The 22,833-nt window shown below is 43.5% G+C and overlaps 1 protein-coding gene across 1 annotated transcript in view; it reads left to right on the forward strand.

Annotated features, from left to right (window-relative positions):
• Positions 1 to 22,833, forward strand: part of LOC121280154 (microphthalmia-associated transcription factor-like) — a 317,345-nt gene that overhangs the window by 288,452 nt on the left and 6,060 nt on the right. Inside the window, exons 7-9 of the mRNA XM_041191849.1 lie at positions 16,177 to 16,233; positions 16,580 to 16,655; positions 21,147 to 21,294. Coding sequence (XP_041047783.1) covers positions 16,177 to 16,233; positions 16,580 to 16,655; positions 21,147 to 21,294 — 281 coding nt within the window. The remainder of the gene's footprint in view (positions 1 to 16,176; positions 16,234 to 16,579; positions 16,656 to 21,146; positions 21,295 to 22,833) is intronic.

The raw sequence follows: 22,833 nt of genomic DNA on the forward strand, positions 1-22,833 counted from the left end.
CTCAAATTACATACTGAATACATCTATATATTATATATGTATGTATTTGCTTCACACATGCAGTCACAATTAACGGAGGAAACTTTCCACTTATATTTGCTCCTTGAGCAATGTTTATCTAATTTGACTCAGATACAAATAATATTAAGTGTGTAAAAATTCAAAGTTAAGGTAAAGGTAAGTACTGATAAGAAATTAAGTGTTGTTGAAGTGAGGTGCATGGCTCTTTTTAAAATCAATGAATTCAGCAATCTTAAAAAACTTACACAAGCCAAAATTCACCAACACAGTTAAGCATTTATCTGATGCCATAGCACATAGATGATTGGAGGAACCATTATTCCATTGTTGGAAGCTTTACTCTTTATATCAAGAATTATTATTGTTAAATTCATCAAGTGTCAGCCTTGGCCCAGTAGCAGTATTACTAGATTAAAGTAGAATAGTTTCTGTTTTTTTTTATATATTTCTCATTCTTAACTAAAACTCATAAAAACATTTATTCTTTGTCATTATGTGTACATTGTGTGCACAGTATAATGAACTAAAGTTCCTGCACAAGCCTTTGATGACAGGGAAAGCGGATTAGAAATTTGTTTAGGTTAGATTTTGAGCCAGAGATGGTTGGCGCACTCAGAGTGAAGCAGAGGTCATACCCTCAAAATTGAAATTGGTGTCCAGGCCTCCTCTAAATAACTCTAGAGAGCTGCAGGCACCTGTTGTGATTATAATGCAGCTCACTGGTCTTCTAAAGAAAAATAGAATATCCCTAGGAATTGCACACAGCAGCTGAATGAGTTCTGAAGTTGATCAAGTTCAGAATTGTGAAAGGATTTGAAATTCATAATTCTGTGACTTGGGTAAGCCAATATTGATCTGCTTAATTAATTAACTGATGAAGATTCAATGGACCATCTCTGGGACCCTTGAATCACAATTAGGATAGCTGCAGTATATCCAAGTTTATGATCCAGGAAATTTTGGAATAAAATCACAACAGGAAGATACGGTGCAAAAGAGCATACCATAAGGTTAAAATTACACATTGAACATTCCATGAGATTCTGGGCATTTTCTTACAAATTTCAAACCTTTAATTGGACATGAAGTGTTTTGGGATTGTTAAACCAAGTCCAAAGAGGTGAATAAATTTGTCTCTCTTTTCCATTCCTGCAGTTAGTTCTAACAATGTTTGAATTTTTAGAAAATTGTGATTTTTCAATTCAATAGGTACTTAATGGTATGTAAAACCATGTGAAGAAATAAGCCAGCCAGATCTCTTGAGTCAACAGTAAGGAGTTAGTTTTGTTGTTTAAACACTCACTCTGGTAAAATTCTAAGACTTATTGAAAGGTAAAAACGTGCCCTGCATCCCACCACACACACACACACACACACACACACACACACACACACAACAGAACAAGTTTTAGGGTGGAGGAGATGGAATTGATGACAGTTAAAGTCAGTAAGAGAGAAAAGAAATGTACCTTCTGATATTCCTTTGGTGGTCTTGAAATTCCAAGGGTGCTGCAACTGAAGTAAGCTGGTTGGCTTTCTGGAGACAGTCTCTTATAAACTGTAATCTGTCTTTTCCCAAGTGGATACTATGGCACTTGAAGTTCCTTTTGATTAAAATCTTCTATCTCTGCATTGTATTCCAAAATGTAACAGAGATAGGGTCCCGAACTTGAGAATAGCAGGAAGAGAGAGATAATTCTGCAATCGTCATCTTGCTGTTAATGGTGCATTCTGCAGACTCTTCTTTCTGTAACCAACAGAAAAGCTCATAATCATAAGTTCTGATCATGCGACAGCTGGATATTAGCACACTTTGGAGGGCAATCCATATTAACAAAGGAGTTTCAATCTCCCATTGTCAAAGCTATCAAGATGCCATCGAAACAGGGCGTCCTTAGCATTCTCCTTGCATAATGAGTTTTGTTAGTCCTTCTTTGTTCCTAACAGTTTCTAGGGTTAGGAAGTCTAGTGGCCTATTCTTATCTTTAGTTCCGACAATGACAGGCATGAAGTCCATCAGGGGACTCCCTAGACATGTCCCCTGGTAATCCGTTTTCAGAGGCTGCTAGAAACTTGGCCAATTTTAGGTCAGGTGACTTCTGCAGCTATTTTAAAACACTGTCTTTGTTTATGAAAACAATCCAAGGCACTGCATCAGCCGCCGAAAGTAACAATTAATATTTTACGATGCCCATGACATATCGTCGTGACAGGATATCTGAGGATGTAAAAATCACTACATAAAGACAAATTATTTTTCTTTATACAGAGACAAGGATGTGTAAGCAGATGTTCAATAAGAATACCAAAAAAAATGCGGTATCTCTACAATGTAATGCAAAATTTATGTGAATCCTTTGATCCTGTAATGAAATTTTTTTTTTTGCAATAATATACTTTATTCATAAATCTTCAAAAACATTTCGAACCATTTCAAATCACCATTACAAAAATACAAACAGGTTCAACTTATACAACATGAAACACAAGGTGTATCAGAAAAAACAATATTTCAATCATTGCCAGACATACATTTTAATCTGTACAGCCTGAGGGGCTCTTTACAGTTCCCAGCCCCCCAGTGCACTGTGGCGGAAAGGTCTTAGACAGCGACCCTTCCCCATTGCGCCTTTGCGGCGGCTGCCCCAAGCTTAACTGTGTCCCTCAGCACGTGGTCCTGGACCTTGGAAAGTGCCAGTCTGCAACACTCGGTCGGGGACAACTCTTTGCTGTGGAAAACCAACAAGTTTCGAGCAGACCAAAGAGCGTCTTTCACCGAGTTGATGATCCTCCAACTGCAGTTGATGTTTGTCTCGGTGTGTGTCCCTGGGAACAGCCCGTAGAGCACAGAGTCCTCTGTCACAGAACTGCTCGGGATGAACCTCGACAGCAACCACTGCATTTCTCTCCAGACCTTCTTTGCAAAGACACAATCTACAAGGAGGTGAACAACGGTCTCTTCCCCACCACAACCACCTCGAGGGCAACGTGCAGAGGGGGTGAGACTCCTGGTGTGTAGGAAGGATCTTACAGGGAGAGCCTTTCTCACCACCAGCCAAGCTACATCTTGGTGTTTGTTGGAAAGTTCTGGTGATGAGGCATTCTGCCAAATGACTTTGTCAGTCTGCTCAGGGAACCATCCCACAGGATCCACCCTCTCCTTTTCCCTCAGGGCCTCTAAGACGTTACGTGGCGACCACTGCCTGACGGACTTGTGGTCGAAGAGGTTTCTCTGCATAAATTTTCCCACGAGTGACAGGTGGTACGGCACGGTCCAACTACTTGGAGCGTTCCACGGCATCGTGGCCAGACCCATCCTTCGCAACACCGGGGACAGGTAGAACCTCAGCATGTAGTGACACTTGGTGTTTGTGTACTGAGGGTCTACGCACCGCTTGATGCAGCCGCACACAAAGGTGGCCATCAGTATGAGGGCAATGTTGGGCATGTTTTTTCCCCCTTTATCTAGAGTCTTGTACATCCCTGCGGACACGATCCATTTTCGACCTCCAGATAAAGCGGAAGATGGCTCGGGTGATCGCCACCACACAGGAGTGTGGAATGGGCCAGACCTGCGCCACGTACAACAACAGCGAGAGTGCCTCACACCTGATGACCAGGTTCTTACCCGCGATGGAGAGGGACCGTCGCTCCCACATGCCCAGTTTCCTTTTCACCATAGACACTCGCTCCTTCCAGTTTCTAACGCGTGCCCTGGTCCCTCCGAACCATATCCCCAGCACCTTCAGGCCATCAGCCCTGACAGTGAAGGGGACAAAGGATCGGTCAGCCCAGTTCCCAAGGAACATGGCCTCACTCTTCCCACGATTTACCTTGGCTCCCGAGGCCAGTTCGAAACGGTCACAGATGTGGATAAGTCTGTGCACCGACAGGGGATCCGAGCAGAAGACGGCGACATCGTCCATGTACAGGGAGACTTTGATCTGAGTGCCTCCACTACCTGGGATCGTCACTCCTCTTATGCCCGGATCCTTCCTGATGGACTCAGCAAAGGGTTCTATGCAACACACGAAAAGAACAGGCGAGAGAGGGCAGCCCTGCTTGACTCCAGATTTAATAGGAAAGCTATCTGATTCCCACCCATTGATTGAGACTGCACTACTGATGTTAGTGTAGAGCAGTTGGATCCAATTGCGAATTCCCTCCCCAAACCCCATTTTGGAGAGCACATCCACCATGTAGGTGTGCGATATTCTGTCAAAGGCCTTCTCCTGATCCAGGCTGATGAGGCAGGTATCCACACCCCTGTCCTGTACATAGGGTGTGGATACCCTAGAGATCTTCCTGCCCGGCACAGTGCAGGTCTGGTCAGGGTGGATCACCAATTCCAGGGCGGATTTGACCCGATTGGCGATGACCTTGGACAGAATTTTATAGTCCACATTCAACAGTGAAATGGGTCGCCAATTTCTAATTTCCTCCCTTTCCCCCTTGTGCTTGTAGATGAGGGTGATAATGCCTTTCCTCATGGATTCTGACATACTGCCAGCCAGGAGCATACTCTCGTACACTTCTAGCAGGTCTGGGCCGATCCAGTCCCACAGAGCCAAATACAACTCCGCCGGCAAGCCATCGCTTCCAGGAGTTTTACTCTTCTCGAAGGACTCAAGGGCCTCAGTCAGTTCGTCAGGAGTTAGCGCTTTGTCCAGACTCTCCCATGTACTGTCATCTAAGACCTCCGTGATAGAGGACAGGACAGACTGGGAGGCTGTGCTGTCTGTGGGCTTTACGTCATATAATCCGGCATAGAAGGATTTGCTAATCCTCAAAATGTCAGATTGCAATGACTTAACTGAGCCGTCTTCTTCCTTCAGGCTGCTGATCACAGAGCTCTCTGTGTGTACCTTTTGGAAGAAGAAACGTGAGCACGTCTCATCCTGCTCTACAGAGCGGACTCTGGAATGGAAGATGATCTTGGAGGCCTCCGAGGCAAAGAGCGAGGCTTGCTGGCTCTTCACCTCTTGGAGTTCCTCCTTGATATCGACCCCCATCGACCGCAGCCAGAGCAGGTTCTGCATGTTTTCCTGGAGTTGGGACATTTCCCTCTGTTCCTTTCTAGCTTTCTGGGTGCCTTTGAGGACGATAAACCTCTTGATGTTTCCCTTGATCGCTTCCCACCAGTGTGTCAGGGACTCAAAGTGGGGTTTCATGGTTCTCCAACCTTTGTAATCCCTCTTGAGCTCCTCAATGTTCTCTGGGGTCAGCAGTTGCATGTTTAGCTTCCATACCCCCCTGCCAACCCTCTGGTCCTTCTCTAAGTGACAGTCAGCCAGTAGGAGGCAGTGGTCAGTGAAGAACACCGGCTTGACGTCGGTGGATCTGACTGTGAATGCACGGGACACAAACAGGAAGTCTATCCTGGAACAGACGGACCCATCTGGCCGCGACCAGGTGTATCTACGTTGCGCTCCATTTGCAGGGTTGCTGAAGACGTCGTGCAGCTTGGCATCCTTTACTGTTTCCATCAGGGATCTGGATGTAGCGTCCAATCTGCTGTCGGCCCTGCCGGATCGTCCAGCCGCATCGATGATGCAGTTGAAGTCACCGCCCAGAATGACCGGCCTGGAGGTTGCCAGCAGCAGTGGGAGCTGCTGAAAAACCCCAGCCGCTCAGCCCCTTGTGACGGGGCGTAGACGTTAATTAACCGGAGTGGAGCATTTTTGTACATTACGTCTGCTACGAGGAGGCGCCCGCCCACCACCTCCTTAACCTGGGAGACGGTGAAGCTGCCTCCCCGCAGCAGAATACCCAGGCTGGAGGAACGAGAGTCGTTTCCTCCCGACCAGCTCGATGGCCCATGGGACCACCATCATGACCATTGCCTGTAGGAGCTGAGGTGCGGTATCGCACACTCCTGCAGAAACAACAGGTCAGCTTAGACCTTGGCAAGGTAGTCTAAGGTCGCAACACATCGCGTAGTAGATTTAATGCTACGCACATTTATGGATACAATCTTTACACCCATTTTAAAGCAGTTAGTCGCTTACCAAACCTGTTGTCTCTGAGAGTTCCTTCATGCCCGTGGTGTGCTCAAATTGCTTCACTTGGGATGGGCTGAGGAAAGCTTCCTGAACCTCCCCATTGGAGATGTTCTGCTCGGGTGGCATCTGGGCGTCCGTGCAGAGAGTGGGGTTTGAAATGTCCTCTGTTGGAGAAGCTTCTCCAATCCTCTCCCCCTCTGGGACTTTGCTGCTCCCGGCTTCCCGGAGCTGGGGTGTGCTGAGCGCCTCCCTGTTCCCAGATTCTTGGGGTTGTGGTGCACTGGCCTCTTCAGGTTGTGGGCAAAGTTGGGGTGCGCTGGTCTCCTCATTTTCTCCAATGTTCTGGAGCTTGGGTGTCTCGTCCTCCAACTCCCTAGCGTTTTGCCGCTTCTTCTGTTGGCGCTGCCCTGGCACTTCTTCGTCCGAAGAGCTGCTGCTCTTGTTATCTGTGTCGGATAGGAGACGCCTCTTGACTCTTGTCTGGGAAGAGGCTTGGTTTCTTTTTTGCCCCTTCTTCCTTTTTGCTCTCTTCACCAGCTGCCACTCCCCCTGCTGCTTTCCCACTGCTGCCTCCTCCTCCTCCGTTGATTTGCTCTCCTGAGGAGTGGGAGGTTCAGGGGGCAGTGCTGTTGATTGGCTGTCTGTTGCCCCAATCTTTTCCTCCACCTTGTCTCTCTCTCTGTGTCCTCCTTTGTCCCGTTGTTCTCCCTGGGGGCCTTGGTGGTTGGAGTGACACGAGGCATTTCTTCTGCTTCCCCCTCGTTGGCTTTAGCTGCCTGTGCATAAGTACGGCAACGTTTAGGGCAGGTCTTGTAGAGGTGACTTGCCTCGCCACACAGGTTGCAGCACTTAGCCTGTTTACAATCTTTTGTCTGGTGCCCTTCCTTTTGGCAGTTCTTGCAGAGGACAGCACTGCAGTTGGCCGCCACATGACCAGACTTGCCGCATGAGCGACAAAGTTTGGGTTGCCCAGCATAGACAAGGTGCCCACGGCTTCCCCCGATAGCGAATCTGGAAGGGGGGTGGAAAACTGCTCCCTTACCGTCGGTCTTGAGCGTTACCTTAACCTGGCGTTTACATGTCCAGATCCCCAAATTATCTTTAACTTCAGTGCAGCTCCCAACCTTATCGAAGTACCTGTTAAGGAAGGTGAGCACGTCAGCGACAGGGACGTAGGGGTTGTACTGATGTACCGTCGCAACCCGTTCACGATGCAACGGTAGAACAAAGAGTGGTTCCGCTGTCAGGATCTTCATTTCTGGCTGGTCTTTCTTTTCCTCAAGCACCTTCAGGAGTTTGACACAAGCTGCCATGTGCTTGAAGGTCACATCAAAGAAACCAGCGCTGGGGAAATCCTGTAGGCAGTAGATCTCCGCAGCCTCGAAACCACACAGCTTGAATAGGATCCTCTTGGTGAAGAAGGTCCTATCCATTCCTGTTCCTTGCTCGCTGCCCTTCACCATGACTCGGATGGTGTTAGGTACCCCATGGTAAGGGGTTTGACTGGTTATAGCCGTTGCTCTTTCCCTGGCAGAAACGCGATGAAGGTCTCTCCCCTGCCAGATAAGTAATGAAATCTATCAATTCCATTTGACACTACTTGAAAAATGTTCATATACTCTTCAAAATTAAATCACTGATGTACTTATTGATGTCACATTAAAGTAATTTGCAGTATACAGCAGAGTCTATCAGAAGTTTTCAAGACTTTGAGTGAGAAATTGGGTTTGACAGTCACAGTATTTTAGATGTTATGCAAACCCTGAGAGCCTCAAATGGCATTTGTGGCATGCTTGTGGGATGATCTGCATTGGATGCCATATTGGTATACGTATTAACTCAAGTGCAGTGACACATCTGCTAAAAGTATGCAGAACAGGGAGATCATGATATCAATGCTAATTTGATGCTAGTGGTGTCATTTTGGAGCTCAGCACTACAGCTAGCATCCTCTCTTAACTATGCACAGCTGAACTCATGTTCAGCAGCAGGAAGGACATCCTCCCAGCACTATTTAAAGGGATCATCAACTACTCGGAGATTGGTTGCTTCTGGATTTCATTTGGCTTTTGCTAGGATTCTACAATGGTTTGGTATTTTTATAGTAATTTCAAGGCGCATAAGTCCACGGAGAGTGGTGTGGTGGTATTAAAGGATTTTTTGCTGACTTGAAGGCTTCTGGACGAATTATGGATGCCCTCGTAACCAATTGCTTTGGAATACAGCATCACTTGGTAAATGAACAGAGCAGGACAAGCTGCTGGAAAAGTGAGGTGGATGAGGGTGGGAAGAACTCTCAGAAGGGAATTTATCAAGGGTGGTCAGAGAATAATTCTCCTTCTTGAATCTCAGAGAGGAACAATGTATGAGATGTCTGTGCTTCAGTAACGATGTCCTCACTGAAACCTGCCATCTGCTGCAGCTACGGTTGGAACCATGGAAGAAAAAAAGGACTGCATTGTTAGTGGCTGTGAAGGTGACCTTGGCCATGAACCTTTATGGGTCTGGCTCCTTCCAGGCTAGAGGAGGTGATATTTGCAACAACTCAAGTTTGCCACCTACGTTTGTGTAAGGGAAATCAGTGAGGCTCTGTGTTCAAAGAGAGCTAACTATGTTTTGTTCTCTTTTGCCAGAGACAAGCAGAGAGAGTGAGCACACAGCTTTGCCAAGATCACAGGCTTCTCCATGGTGCAGAGTGCCATTGAACACACACACATCACTTTGTCATTGTCATCTCTACCCTATACCAGATTCGAAATTAATTCCATTCTTTCACCATCCAGATGATATGTGATCATAGGCAGTGAATCATGCTATCAATGCCTGATATCCTGGCAGAGGTCATGATGCTTTCATTCCTGCAGTAGATAGCTGTGCCAGCTGCCTCTGAGTTACCATGGCAAACCAAAGAATGGCTAATTGGTGTCAAGGACTGATGATTCTGGTATGCTACCTGCACACATGTGCAACATGCATACAAGAAGTCACGCTGCCAAATGAAATATGATGGAGCAGATCATTGGTGAATAAAAATAATACTTCTGTTTCCTGGACCATCCTGGAGAAACCCTGCAGTACTCAACAGAGTGGGTGTCAAGATTCATGGTGGTCTGCTGCATGCTGCATAACCTCACGATCATGAGAGGCCAGCCTTTGCCATCAGCTATTGTTGGATCCAGTGATCTGTAGATTATTCTTAGAAGAAACACGTTCTGTTTATTTACAAAAGGAACTCAGCAGCTACACTTGCGTGCTTACAACTCAAAACTCTGTCTTTACTCTTCAGACTCTAACTTAAAACTATTGACTTACTGAGGTATCCCGTGCTACTCTGCTATTGAGTAACAAGTGCATGTGATCTCTCATTGCAATGTTTGTCTTAAAGCCATGTTACACATCAGATTACTATATCCCTCCCCCTTTACTCGGAAATACATTTTGCCATTTTTCTCTAAGTATCAAATTATTCACAAACATAAATAATTTATAAAGTCAGTCTTTCTGGGGGTTTCCTTATGCGTGTAGAATGCCTCAGCTTTACAGCTTCTGTTGTTTTATCCAGATCTGCCCTCACTATAGTCGCCTGAGCATCTGGCTCTTCAGTAGGTATCTGCAAATCTGTTTCGTCGACTCTTTCAGGCACAGTCAGCCCTTCAGACACATCTGTACTCAGTTGAGTTCTTTCAACAGAACTGTTGATTCAGTCACGAACCTGGTGGAATCATTTCTGCGTATTGTGTTTCTCCTGTTCTTATATGATCCACATGTCTCTATATGACTCGCTCTTCCACTTTCACCTGGTAGGAAAGAAGTCCCATCACTGCACTTATTTCACCAAACAACTATGTTGGTCCTTCTCTAAAATTCTTCACAAATATTTTCTCTCCTACGGTAAATGTCCTATCACGCCTGTGACAGTCATGTCCAATTTTCAGACTTCCCTGACTCCTTTCCACCTTCCCTCACCACCCCGCAACCCCCCCCCACCCCACCCCCCCCCCAAGTTCGGCATAATTAGGTTTAATCTCGATTGGAGACAGCGCTTCATTCTTCAGGTGTGACACCTGTTGTCGTATGAGGAGTGGTTCTATAATGGAAAATAAAACGTGCTAATTTGGTCGCTATGGAATTTCCAGACAATTTCTTCATACCAGATTTGAACATATGAACTGCTTCCTCGGCCAGTCCATTTGAAGAACGGTGGGAAAGGTGAAGTTTTCACATGAGTAATACTGGTGAGGCTGATAAATTAGTGAAATTCAGCACTTGTAAATACTGTTCCATTGTCTAATATGACCACTTCAGGTAGTCTGTTGATTGTGAAACTTTGTCATAGCTTGTCTATTGTAGCAGAAAATGTTGGCAACCTCACTTCATATATGTCCATCCATTTTGAATATGCATCAACGATAAGTATAAACATTGTTCCCATGAGAGGTCCTGCATAGTCAATGTGTACTCGCACTCATGGCCTTCCTGGCCACCCCCAGGGGTGTAACGGAACTGTTGCAGGTAATTTTTGTACTTGCTGACACTGCATACAACTTCTCACTAAGTTTTCTATTTCTCCACCCATCCCAGGCCAGCATTGATAGCTGCGTGCTATTGCCTTCATTCTGGAAATTCCAGGATGTGCACTGTGAAGTTCAGGTAACAATGGCTTTAGTCTTTTTGGAGGAACAATCACTCTTGCTCCCCACAATAAGATACCTTCCTGGTTGGTTATTTTGTACCTTCTCCAGAAATACAGTCTCATTTCATCAGATTCTTGTTCTTGTGACCAACCATGAAGAACTTGATCTCGCACTTGGATAAGACTGTGTCTCAATTTGTCCAATCTTTCATCTGTCCAGTGTATATCAGTGAGGAGTCCAGGAAGTTTAATAATAAAATGAACTCTTAAGGAATTGGATCATCCTCATCCTTTACTTTCGGGGCAAACAACAGAGTGCATCTGCCTTTGCAATTTGACTTCTGGGTCTATGAATGAAAGTATACTCATACGCTGCCAAAATCAATGCCATCTTTGTACTCTTGTTGAGGCTATAGGCAGTATAGCTTTGTCTTTGTTGAACAATCCCAATAATGGCTTGTGGTCCGATATGATAGTAAAATGACGACCATGTTCATATTGGTGAAACGTTTTAACACCGAAAATGATTGACAGGCTTTTTTTTTCTATTTAAGAGTACCCTTTTTCTGCTGTAATGAGTGTTCTCGATACATATCCTATAGGTTGTTCTGATCCATCATCCGTTCAACGGGAAAGCACTGCTCCCACTCCATAGGGCAATACATCACACGTTATTACCAACTTTTTGGGTCAAAATGTACCGGAAGTATAGATGATTGTAACAACTGTTTCACTTTTGTGAAAGCTTCTTCCTCTGGTGTTTGCCAAGACCAGCGCTGGTTTTTCTTGAACAATTAATACAGTGGTGCCAGTTCTGTTGGCAGATTAGGCAAGAAGCATCCATAGTAATTGATCATCCTGCAGAATGATTTCAGTTCCGTTGTATTCTTTGACGCTGGTGCTTCTCTAATGACTTTCACTCTTTCTTCAACTGGATGTAGGCCTTGTGAGTCTATCTTGTGACCTAGGTAAGTTACCTCTTTCACTTGGAATGTGCACTTTTCTTTTTTCAACTGCACTCCAGCTTGCAAAAAACGTTTCAAAACTTCTTCCAAGTTCATCAAATGTTCCTTTTCAGTGAGTCCAGTCTCAAGAACATCATCCAGATAAAATACAACTTGGGGCAGTCCCTGTAGTAAACTTTCCATGGCTCTTTGGAATATGGCGCAACCTGAAGATACGCCAAAGGGTAAATGGGTGCATTGGTACAACCCTCTGTCTGTATTAATGGTGTCAAACTTCTGTGAGGCCTTCTCTAATTCCAATTGTTGATATGCATGGCTCATATCAAGCTTCGTGTAGGCAGTTCCACCTGTCAGTTTAGTGTACAAGTCTTCAATTTTTGGTATGGGGTGTCTGTCCAACTTAGCCACTTAATTGACTGTTAATTTCTAGTCCCCACAAATTCGAATGCTTTGGTCAGGTTTGAGAACAGGTACAATTGGTGCTGCCCATTCTGAAAACTGCACTGGTTGTATCACTCCCAGTTTTTCTAATATGTCCAGTCCTGCTTCTACCTTATCCCGCATTGCATAAGGTATTGGTCTTGCCTTCATGAATTTTGGTGTTGGCTCTGGGTCGACATGAATTTTTGCTTGTAGCCCCTGAATCTTTCCAAGTTCATCCTTGAAAACTGAGGCATATTTTTCTAGTAGCTCATACCCCATTAGTTCTCAGTTGGAAGATTTTAGTCCATTCCAATTTGATTTCTTTCAGTCAGTTTTGTCCAAGGAGACTAGATCCCTCACCTGCTGCTACCATCCGGGCTAATTTCACTATCTGACCTCCGTAGTGTACTGTGACTTTACATATGCCCTTGACTTGTATGTCTTCTCCCATGTAAGTTTTCAATTTGGCATCAGTTTCCTCCAAATTTAGTTTATGTTCCCCATGATTCAGGTATTTAAAAATATGCTCATCTATCACTGTTGTGGCTGTTCCAGTATCCACCTCCATTCTGATAGGCCTCTCATTCACTCTCATGGTTACATAGGTTCTGTTCTTCATAATTTTAAATTATATAATGAATAAATATCTGAATCTATTATTTCAGGCTTTTCAACACTTAATGTCATTGGGTTTTTGCTTTTGTCTGAAAGTCCGCCTGCTTCTATCTTTACAATGTCTCATGAGGTGTCCATTTCAACAGAAAAAACATTCAATCTTTTTAAACTGTGATTCATTACAAGGTTATCTGCTTCCACCTCTGTTACCATTATGCCATGTTTTTGCTGCTAAGTTATCACTTTTAATTTGTCTGATACTGGTGGCTGCTTCCCGCTTCTGAGTAAAGTTTTTGTACTTTTGTGCTCTTTTTGGCTGAGGCTGCCCGCCTGATGTGGAGGACAGCACCATTTTGTGCTCCCTGTATGGCTTTCGAGTCTCGTGTTGCACCTTCCATTGCCAGAGCGATTTCCAATGCCTCCTGAAAATCTAAATTTGTTTCAGACAGTAATCTCTTCTGAATCGCATCTTCATTTATACCGCACACGAAAAGATCTCTCGGCATATCATTGATAGATATACTCATAATATTCTGTTAATTGTTTCAGACATCCTCACATAACAAGCAACTGTCTCCCCTGCAGCTCTATTCCTTGAGTTAAATTTGAACCGTTGCATCGTCTCTGACAGCCTGGGCTGGTAATGATTCTTTACGAGGTTCTCTAAGTTATCAAAATTTTTCGAATCTGGGGCACTGGGTGCAAACAATTTTTGAATTAATCCATGTCTTACTCCCACACGTGGATAAGAGGATCACGCACTTCTTCTTCTCCTCGACGATGTCATTCACCTGGAAGAAGAACATGAGGTGTTCAACATAATGAGACCAGTCGTCTGAGGTTGGATCAAAAGGCTCAAGTCTTCCAAATTGCGGCATGCCTTGAGGGGATTGCTTCATGATCAGGAAGGAAATCTTTCTTTACTTACAATTACCGTGCGAGGCATGACCTGATTTTGGTTCTTCTGATTTCCTTCATTCTTTCTTACTTTTTACCTCATCCTTTCGTATCTTTTCTTGCTTTTTACTCTCATTGCCAGTTTGTTAGATCCAGTGCCCTGGTTTGTTGGGGCTAAAGAATCTAGGTTGCAACTTGTTTCAGGGTGACCAAGTTGGTACCAAGACAGAGAAGATCTTAGACCGTTCTGGAAGAACCATATTTTTTTTATTTACAAAAGAGACTCAGCAGCTACATTCATGTGCTTGCAACTCCAAACTCTCTCTTCAGACCCTAACTTAAGACTACTGACTACTGAGGTAGCCCGCGCTACTCTGCTATTGGGTATCAAGATCAAGTGATCTTATATTACAACATTTGCCTTAAAGGTATATTACACATCAGATTACTACAGCTGTATAGCAGGCAATTCGAGCTCATGTCTCTGGGTCATTATCAAGGCCTCTGGACCATTAGTCCGGTAACATAATTGCTATACTACGAAGTCCTCACTGCAATCTTCTGCAATAGGTCCTGTGTGCAGTTTCTTTCTCCGGCGAGCTGGCATCTGCACTCTTCTTTCCTTCTGTCCTGCCTGTAGCTCCCTCGTGCCTAATGTCTCACCATATGTAGATCCCATCTTTAATCTTTCCCTTAAGATACATGCAGTGTCAGTGTCTGAGCTGGTGCTGAGAGTGGGAAATCAAGTGAGGATGCTATGTCTTCATAATCGCTCCCTTCTTGGCTTTCCTGACCTGGACAGTTTGGACCTCTTGAGTATCTGAAAGGGAAAAGGCACAAGGGTAAGGCTGTGGTGCAAGAATTGGAGAGAAGTAAGAGGTGCATGCTTATACAACAGCTGCAGGCTGTAAGTCAGCGAGAGTGTGAGATGAGGGGTAAGTGGAATGTGACAAGAAGGAATAGGTTTGAGGATGCCATCATCTTTGAAGATTTCAGCCCAGCTGTTGGCCACACCTCAGCAGTTGGCATCCCAAGAATGTCTAGCACCATCTCCTCTTTGGGGGTGAGGACATTCAGGCCCATTTGATTATGTCCTGCTGCATCCAGTCATTTATCTGAAGTGGCTGCTGTGCTTGAATATTTAGTAATGTGTCCAATCTGTGTGATGTGGTGTGAATGTTGCAGCAGTACTAAGTGAGTGAGGGTGAGATGAAGCATATGAATATTAAGCATGATTCTTGATTAACAAGCAATTGGTGGGACTATCATGACTTGAGCAGATAGGGTATGTCATTTGAAGATGCATTTGCTGACCAGGTCATTAAACTTCTTGCAGCATTGCATCCAAGCCCTTGAGGCTTGACTAGCATTGATCTCCATGGCTACTTCATGGCTCCATACTTCGGAAAGTTTATCTGGATGACCCCCACCCCCCCAAACCCCATCCTGCCCTGCAGATACAGGACATCACTCCTCCTTTCCATCTCCTCCATCAAACCCCAGTGCACTGTCAGAACGCCTCGAGCCCAGCCTCTCCCCGTTTTACCATTACTCACTCTTTCCCAGGTCAGACTCTGTTCATCCATGACTCCCAGAACCTGCTCTAATCACAATTCAATTCACTGCCCCTTTAAGTGTGCAGGCTAGCTTTCAGTAATGCTAGCCACTCACAATATTGGCCTCCCTGTTGATGCATTCAGCCTATAAACAACACAGTTAACGCTGGCTGGATGCTGAGATCATTGAAATGAGCAGGTGGAACTAACCTGATGTGCTACATGCATTGCAGTCAATGGGTGTGGGTTAATCATGCATCGTGATTCCAGCGCCTGTTTCAGGGGCTGTCCAATTTAGTCGCCTTTCTGTTCCAAAATGTACCTTTTAAGATTATTCTCACTTCGTAAAAGAAGGAATGGTCCAGGGAACTGTAACAATTTCAACAAACAGTAATGTTTCCTTAGCTCCTTTATGTGTAACATTTTCACATAGCAATGGGTTAGAATAGTTGTACAATTTATTATTATGCTAAAAATTACCTTAAATTAGAAGACTTTGAGATTGTGGAAATTGGCATTACACTACAATTTATTTGTAGAAAAGTCATTTCAACGATTACAAGGTAATAAGTCAACCATGTTAGGGAATTGGTAGTAGTACTGTCTGAGCATGTTACCAGTGTCCCATCTCATTCTTAATCAGTAAAGATTGCTAAAATAGCCCTATATTATTTAAATAGCAAAATGTTATTTGTAGTATAAATTGTTTTTTATATAATTCACAGAATCAATGGTTGCAGGCATGGAACTCCATTTTAAAAGTCCCTCTATGAAAATGCATAATGCTCTATTACCAGGCAAGTTCTAATACACAGAATTTATTTCAATCATTCAGCACTTCAACAGCCATTATTGTTTGTGTGTGATTAGGAGACACTGCTGATAACATTTTAACCCAGTGGTACTGTTTTTTAACCTTAAAAAAAATATATTGTGCAGTCCAGAATTATTTGAAACACTTTTGCCAGTGCGAATTGAACATTGCTATGATTTAGAACAAAAGGCAGTGGTTGTCCCTGCACTGGCTATCAGTTCCAATCTAAACTTGAAGTTTTTATTTTCAGAAGCTGAAGCCAGAGCACTTGCCAAGGAAAGGCAGAAGAAGGACAATCATAATTTGAGTATGTTTTCAACTATTTCCATTTTACTAGTAACATTGCGAAATAGCCATAAATGTTGTATATCTAATTTTTTAAGAAACTTCAAGAAAGAAATTTGAGGATATGTAGCCTTTCATTTTTCTCCCTTGTGGTGAGGTTCTTCAAGGGGACCTATTGGGCATATTTTTGAGGCAACCTGACTGAGATCAGGAACAATGCAGTGTAAGGATCAAACCTGTGTCTTGCTATTGCTGTAGGGCATTGCATTGCTGCTCCATTGTTATGCATCAGGGCAGCCATTTTTATTATTCCTGAACAGCTAGTTTTTTTCTCTTGGACTAAGTTTCTTTACTTTTTATTCTCCAAGTTGAAAGGAGGAGGAGGTTCAACATTAACGATCGTATAAAGGAACTGGGTACATTAATTCCAAAGTCCAATGACCCGTAAGTACAACTTCAGTTAAATTTTTAGAATTTTGTTTTTAGTTATTTATTGACTTCCTTGGATAGTTATCTTGTAAGCTGATGTCTGTTTTTAATCTCACTGGTACATTTTCTGTTCAAATAGAATAATTCATGTTTGGAAGAACACAGCTTTGCTGCTAAATAATTGAGTTTTCCTTTTTGACTGTTTAATTCCTTGCTTTTTGTAATAAATCAATGTTGACATTGAAAGTAAACCTATTAAAATGTGCAAAGATACAGGGAGAAACTTAGAAGGCCAAGATAATTATACCACACAATCATTTATGTGTGAAAGCAGGTTCAGCAGGACTTATTTTTCTTATCTCATTACTGCAACATTTACGTTTACACCACATGGTGAAAGTGAGATGAAAATTCCCAAAAAAACACTCAGTGACCACCAGTCCCACTTTCTCAATTTGGGCAGTCAGCACTCCCATAGGCAACAGACAGGGGCCTAAATTAATATATTTACTAGCATGTTTTAACCAAAGTCACTACAGCTCAAAATTTCTTTGTCTCTGACTCCTTACTGTTTGCAATTCACGCTTACATTAAGCAGATGCCATTTCATCATGATCCCCTTGCTCCGCTGCAGATACCCTGCTGTGCATTGTTCCCAGCTTTCCCATCTCCATGTCCTATCTCTACCAATGATGTCAGTGTAGTCAAAGTTTGCAAAATGTTCTTAAGGGTTCCCTCTGATTCTGTGGCAATTTGTCTGCCAAGAGCAGGAGTAGGTGCCTGCCCTGTTGAAGTTTTATGTGAGGCAGCTCAGCAGAGCTTGTATGGTGAGCAAAAGCAGTAGAAAGTGTGGGTAAGAGCAGTAAGTCATTGTAAGGGCAGTAGCAGGTGTGTTGAGTTGAGTGCAAGCAGAAAGAAGTGTCGTGAAGTGACCAGCTGTGATTGGAGGAAAGGCTTATGAAGCTGTTGAATAGAACTTGGTGTGAATAGGGACCCGTCAGCAGAGCATTGGATGATCTTTAGTTCCTGGAGGGCAGAATGTGGGAGATCAGGATGCCTAGGAATACTTTAGGAAGTAAATGGTACAGGCATGCATTATATTGGAACTAAATTAAGTTATAGGAATTCAGCAGTTAAGTGCTAGTAATGTTTTAACTTGTGGTAGTAATAGCATTGATAAGTGAACTGCACTAGAAAATTGATTTTCAGCTAAAATGCAAGCTTTATCAACTAAATGGCCAGTATTTTTCCCTTCCTACTTTTCCCCTTTAGCTGTGTGAAGTCTGTGAGAACAAACACAGCTCTTTTACTTCATAGTTTGTTGTTAAGATTTTAAGTTTTGTACAATTTCTGTTTTCAGACTTAGTAGGTCCATATCAGCTACTACTAATTGCTTCTTATATTTTTTAATTGGCTATAGCTACTCGTCTTAAAATTAATGGAGCTGAGAAACAAACAAAAAAGATAACTGATCAGATTAATACAACTTTGCCTTTGTCTAAAGAGAAATGGGAAGACCTTTATTGTAACCATCAAATGTTTGATGCCCATTCCTGTTACCAGCAGCTAAAGACAGCACAGACCCCATCACTACTTCTGTCCATATTTAAAACAATCCGGAAGCACTAAGCATTTCCCTCCCATTATAGTCAGTTACAGAGTTGTGCTTACGGTGTGTTAAGTGCACCGAATATTTTGGGCAAAAAAGGGTGTTCACTTATTCATTTGCACCTCATGAAGTTATCTTGTATACTTCACCTCTAACTGGTGTCAAGTTGCACTTTAGACGACTCGGCACTGACTGTAATAACAATGTAAATTACATTCTGTTAAGGGTAGCAAAAGTATCCAACAGAGATCTTTCAACTTGGCTCTGTCACTTTCACCACTGCCTATCCTTATAACTGGTCTTGATAACTTACTTTTCAGTTTTCTGATTGCACATTAATAAGGAATACTGTAAAACATGATTGTTTCTGCAAAGAAATAGCTGAATCCTGCTCAACAAAAAATGTTTTCCTTAGCCATCGACATTTTAGCATTAAATCTATTTCTTTGGGGTTAAACCATCCAATGTGTATAGTGGGCAAACCATGCTAGCCAACACATCGATAGTAAATTGGAGACTGTATGGTGGTCACTGTGTACAGGCCTCATGTCGCATACAGCCTTCCATTTTCTTAAGGTATTGTACTTATTTTATCCATCTTGAAATGGTGGAAAATTGAATGAACTTGCCAGCATCTGAACTCAAGGTCCTCAGCTTTCAATCTAGCATTCAACCAATTGAGTTATAAAGTGTTCTAATTCTTTATGAAAAGAGCTTTAGTTTTATTTTATGCCTTACATAAGCATGGTATAATATTGGATCAACATGTTGTTGAAAGTATTCCTCGACCCGGAACATCTATTTATTTGTAACGTTTATAGGCCATCTCTATTGGACAGAGTTTGGGTTGTTTCACAATGCATTTTTGCCAAAAAACAGATTCTGGCCTCTAACGTAAACATTTGTTGGACTAATGCTGGATGAACTATGTTTAGTAGGATAAGAAATAAATCTAATTGCTACAAATACTTGGAGGAATTTATTTGTAGTCCTGGGCTGGCACAAGCTTGGACACAAGGATATGATCCCTTCACCTAAGCAGATAGGCCCAATAGAAATTGAAAATCAAAGAAATGGCCAACTCAGGCAGCCTGTCATTTTCTGCATCATTTAATGTATTAGTTCATTTAATGTGCATTTAACAATTTGAAAACATATTCTTATTCAGAAATTGAGAAATGGGAGCAGGAGTAAACCATAACGGACTCTCAAGCCTGTTCCACCATTCAGGATGAGCATAGCTGATCTTCAGCTTCAACTCCACTTCCCCTCTTGCTTTCCATATGCTTTGATTCCCTGAGAGGCCAAAAATCTGTCAATCTCAACTTTAAATACGCTCAACAAGGGGGCATCCACAACCTTCTGGGATGGACGACTCCTAAGATTCACAACCCTTTAAATGAAGAAATTTCAGTCCTAAATGATCAATCCCCCCTTGTATTAAGACTGTGCCCCCTTGTTCTAGATTCCCCAGCCAGGGGAAACAACCTCTGTCCACCCTGTCTAGATCCTTCAAAATTTTGTATATTCAGTGAAATTATGTCTCATTCTTCTAAACTCCAGAGAGTGTATATCCAGTTTACTCAACACTTCATTATAGGACAATCCTTTCATCCCAGAAACCAATCCGGTAAACGTTCACTATACCACCTCCAATGCAGGTATATCCTTCCTCAAGTATAGAAACAAAAACTTCTCATGGTATTCCAGGTGTGGCCTCGTCAAATATTGTAGCAAATCTCCATATTCCTGTCCTCCAATGCCCTTCCAATAGAAGCCGACATATTGTTTGCCTTCCTAATTGCTTGCTGTAACTTCCTGTGTTCCTTGTATGAGCACACTCATTCTTTCTGAACTTCAACATTTAGATGTTTCAGGTTGTCTTTTGGAAAAAAAAAAATTTTTTTTATATTTTTACTACCCAGGTAAATAACTTCACACTTCCCCACATTGTACTCCATCTAACACCATGTTACCCACTTGCTGAACCGCCTGTATCTCTTCTCAGCCTTCTTGTATCCTCCTCACAGCTTTTACTCTCATTTAGCTTTGCGTCATCAGCAATTTTGGACACATTATTCTTGATGTCTTATCTTAGTCATTTAAATATTGTTACTAGCTGCGGCCCCAGCGCTGATCCCTGTGGCACTACACGAGTAACAGTCTGTAAACTTGAAGATGCCCATTTATCCCAATCTCTGCTTCCTGTCTATTAGCCAATCCTCCATCCATGCTAATATATTATCCCCAAATTCATGAGCCCTTAGTGTATTAACCTTTTGGTTGGCATCTTCTTGGATACCATTTGGAAATCCATCCACAGCTACTAGCTCCCCTTATCCACTCTACTAGTTACTTCTCAAAAATCTTCCTTAATAATAGCTTCCAGTGATTTTCTGACAATTGAATCAGACTAATTGGCCTTTGATTCATTGTTTTTTTTCCCTCTCTCTCTCCTTCCTTGAAATGAGGCATTACATTTGCTAAATTCCCATCCACTGGGATCATTCTACAATCTAGTGAATTTTGATAATTTTTTTGATGAACTTTTGGACATTTGTCAGCATTTTATGAAAAACAAACAGGAAATAAACGTGTTACACAGTCAGTTTACATGATGAATTACAGCTATATATTTGAGTCCCCCCACAGTAGCCTTTCGTCTATAGTTTGCTAGTGATTACACCAAGTTGATGCACTCGGATTTAAAGCCAAAAATTGAGATGTCTTTTTGGCACATCATAGTTAAATTGAAATGAGCATGTTTATGCTATTTTTTTGACAGCTATGTTGTTTACAGTTTGTAAAATCTAGCACAAGTTACTGATGCCAAATTTTGCTGGCTTTAAATTTGCCTCGAGCATCTTTTGCCTAAATTCTTTTGATCATTTCAACAGGGATATGCGCTGGAACAAAGGCACTATTCTGAAGGCATCTGTGGATTATATTCGAAGGCTTCAAAAAGAGCAGCACAGAGCAAAAGACTTTGAGTCACGACAGAAGAAACTGGAGCATGCCAACAGACACTTACTACTAAGGATACAGGTTAATTAAGATCACTTTTTAACTTTGTTTGCTTTCCTCCATTTATTTCCCACTGCCTATGCAAGTCACCAGTCCCAATCAAGGAAACTGAAACCTCTACTTCCCCAGGCAGCTTCCAATTTTGCTGCAACCTGTACATTTAAAGTGTACTTGAATGTTCAAATTGCTTTTGATCACAGAATGTTACAGCGCAGAAATTGACCATTCAGTCCATGAGTCTTTATCTCCACACCCTTTTGTGTCCCTCTTTCTCGAGCCATTTCCTAATTCATTTAAGAAAATAATAGGGACTTTGCTTAAATATTTGATTGTGTGGGGGCAATTGGACTTTCAGAGTACCCTCTGTGTGAAGAATTGTTTTCTAATTTGTGACTTCTCATTAGTATCTCACTAAACAGTGAAAATAATCTGTCACTATTTTCCTTACAATTTGCTGTAACTTTCGACTAGTGTCGGAAAGTGCTGGCCCGCAGGAATTAGAAGAAATAAATACCTACTTAGCTGGTCTTGAAAATTATATTGTCACTTCCGTAAGCTGGAGCTGCTTGGGGCCTGCATCAAAAGACTTCTTGCAAGCCCCAGCGAAGTGTAGCTCCGTCGAATTCAGGGAGGCCACCGCCCCCCCTTTTTTACAGCACTTGCTGCTGTAAAGCAGGTAAGTTTAAGGGGCCAGGCAAATTGACAGGCCGGGGGAAGGTAAATGTCTATGGTAAGTGGATAGGATTTAGGTGGTGGGTGTGTCTGGAGGTGGTGTGGGAGACCGTGGTGGGAGAGGGCTGAGGTGGGGTGGGGGTGGGGGCTCCGAGGTCGGTTGGAGGTCCTGGACGGTTGGGGGCGGAGTTCGGCCAGAGGTCTGGAGATTGTGGGGGCAGAGATCCGGCCGGGACGGAGGTCAGTTGGAGGTCCGGGGAGGTTCAAGACAGAAGTGGTTGTGGTCGGGGGTGGAGGTCGGTCAGAGGTCCAGGAAGCGGTGGGGTGTTCAGGGTGGACTGCGGTGCAGTGGTTCAAGAAGGCAACTTACCCCCACCTTCTCGAGGGCAACTAGGGATGGGCAATAAATGCTGGCCCAGTCAGCAAAGCCCACATCCCGTGAATGAATGAAAAAAACGTTGGTTGGAGATCCCGGGGGTTCGTGGTTGGAGGCAGGGGTCGGGAGGAGTTATGGTCAGGGGCGGATATCTGCGGGTGTTGGGGATGGAGGTCGGTCGGAAGTTTGGGAGGGTGGGGGGCCAGTGGGAAGTGGGGGGTCGGGGGGAGCCAGAAGTCCGTGGTGGCTGGGCGGGGCGGTCAGAAGTCTGTGGTTGGGGGCTGGGTGGTCGGAAGTCTGTGGTTTCTGGGCTGGGCGGTCAGAAGTCTGTGGTTGGGGGCTGGGTGGTCGGAATTCTGTGGTTGGGGGCTGGGTGGTCGGAAGTCTATGGTTGAGGGCTGGGCGGTCGGAGTTCTGTGGTTTCTGGGCTGGGTGGTCAGAAGTCTGTGGTTGGGGGCTGGGTGGTCAGAAGTCTGTGGTTGAGGGCTGGGTGGTTGGAATTCTGTGGTTTC

This window comes from Carcharodon carcharias, chromosome 7, assembly GCF_017639515.1.
Source record: "Carcharodon carcharias isolate sCarCar2 chromosome 7, sCarCar2.pri, whole genome shotgun sequence".
Lineage (NCBI taxonomy): Eukaryota > Metazoa > Chordata > Chondrichthyes > Lamniformes > Lamnidae > Carcharodon > Carcharodon carcharias.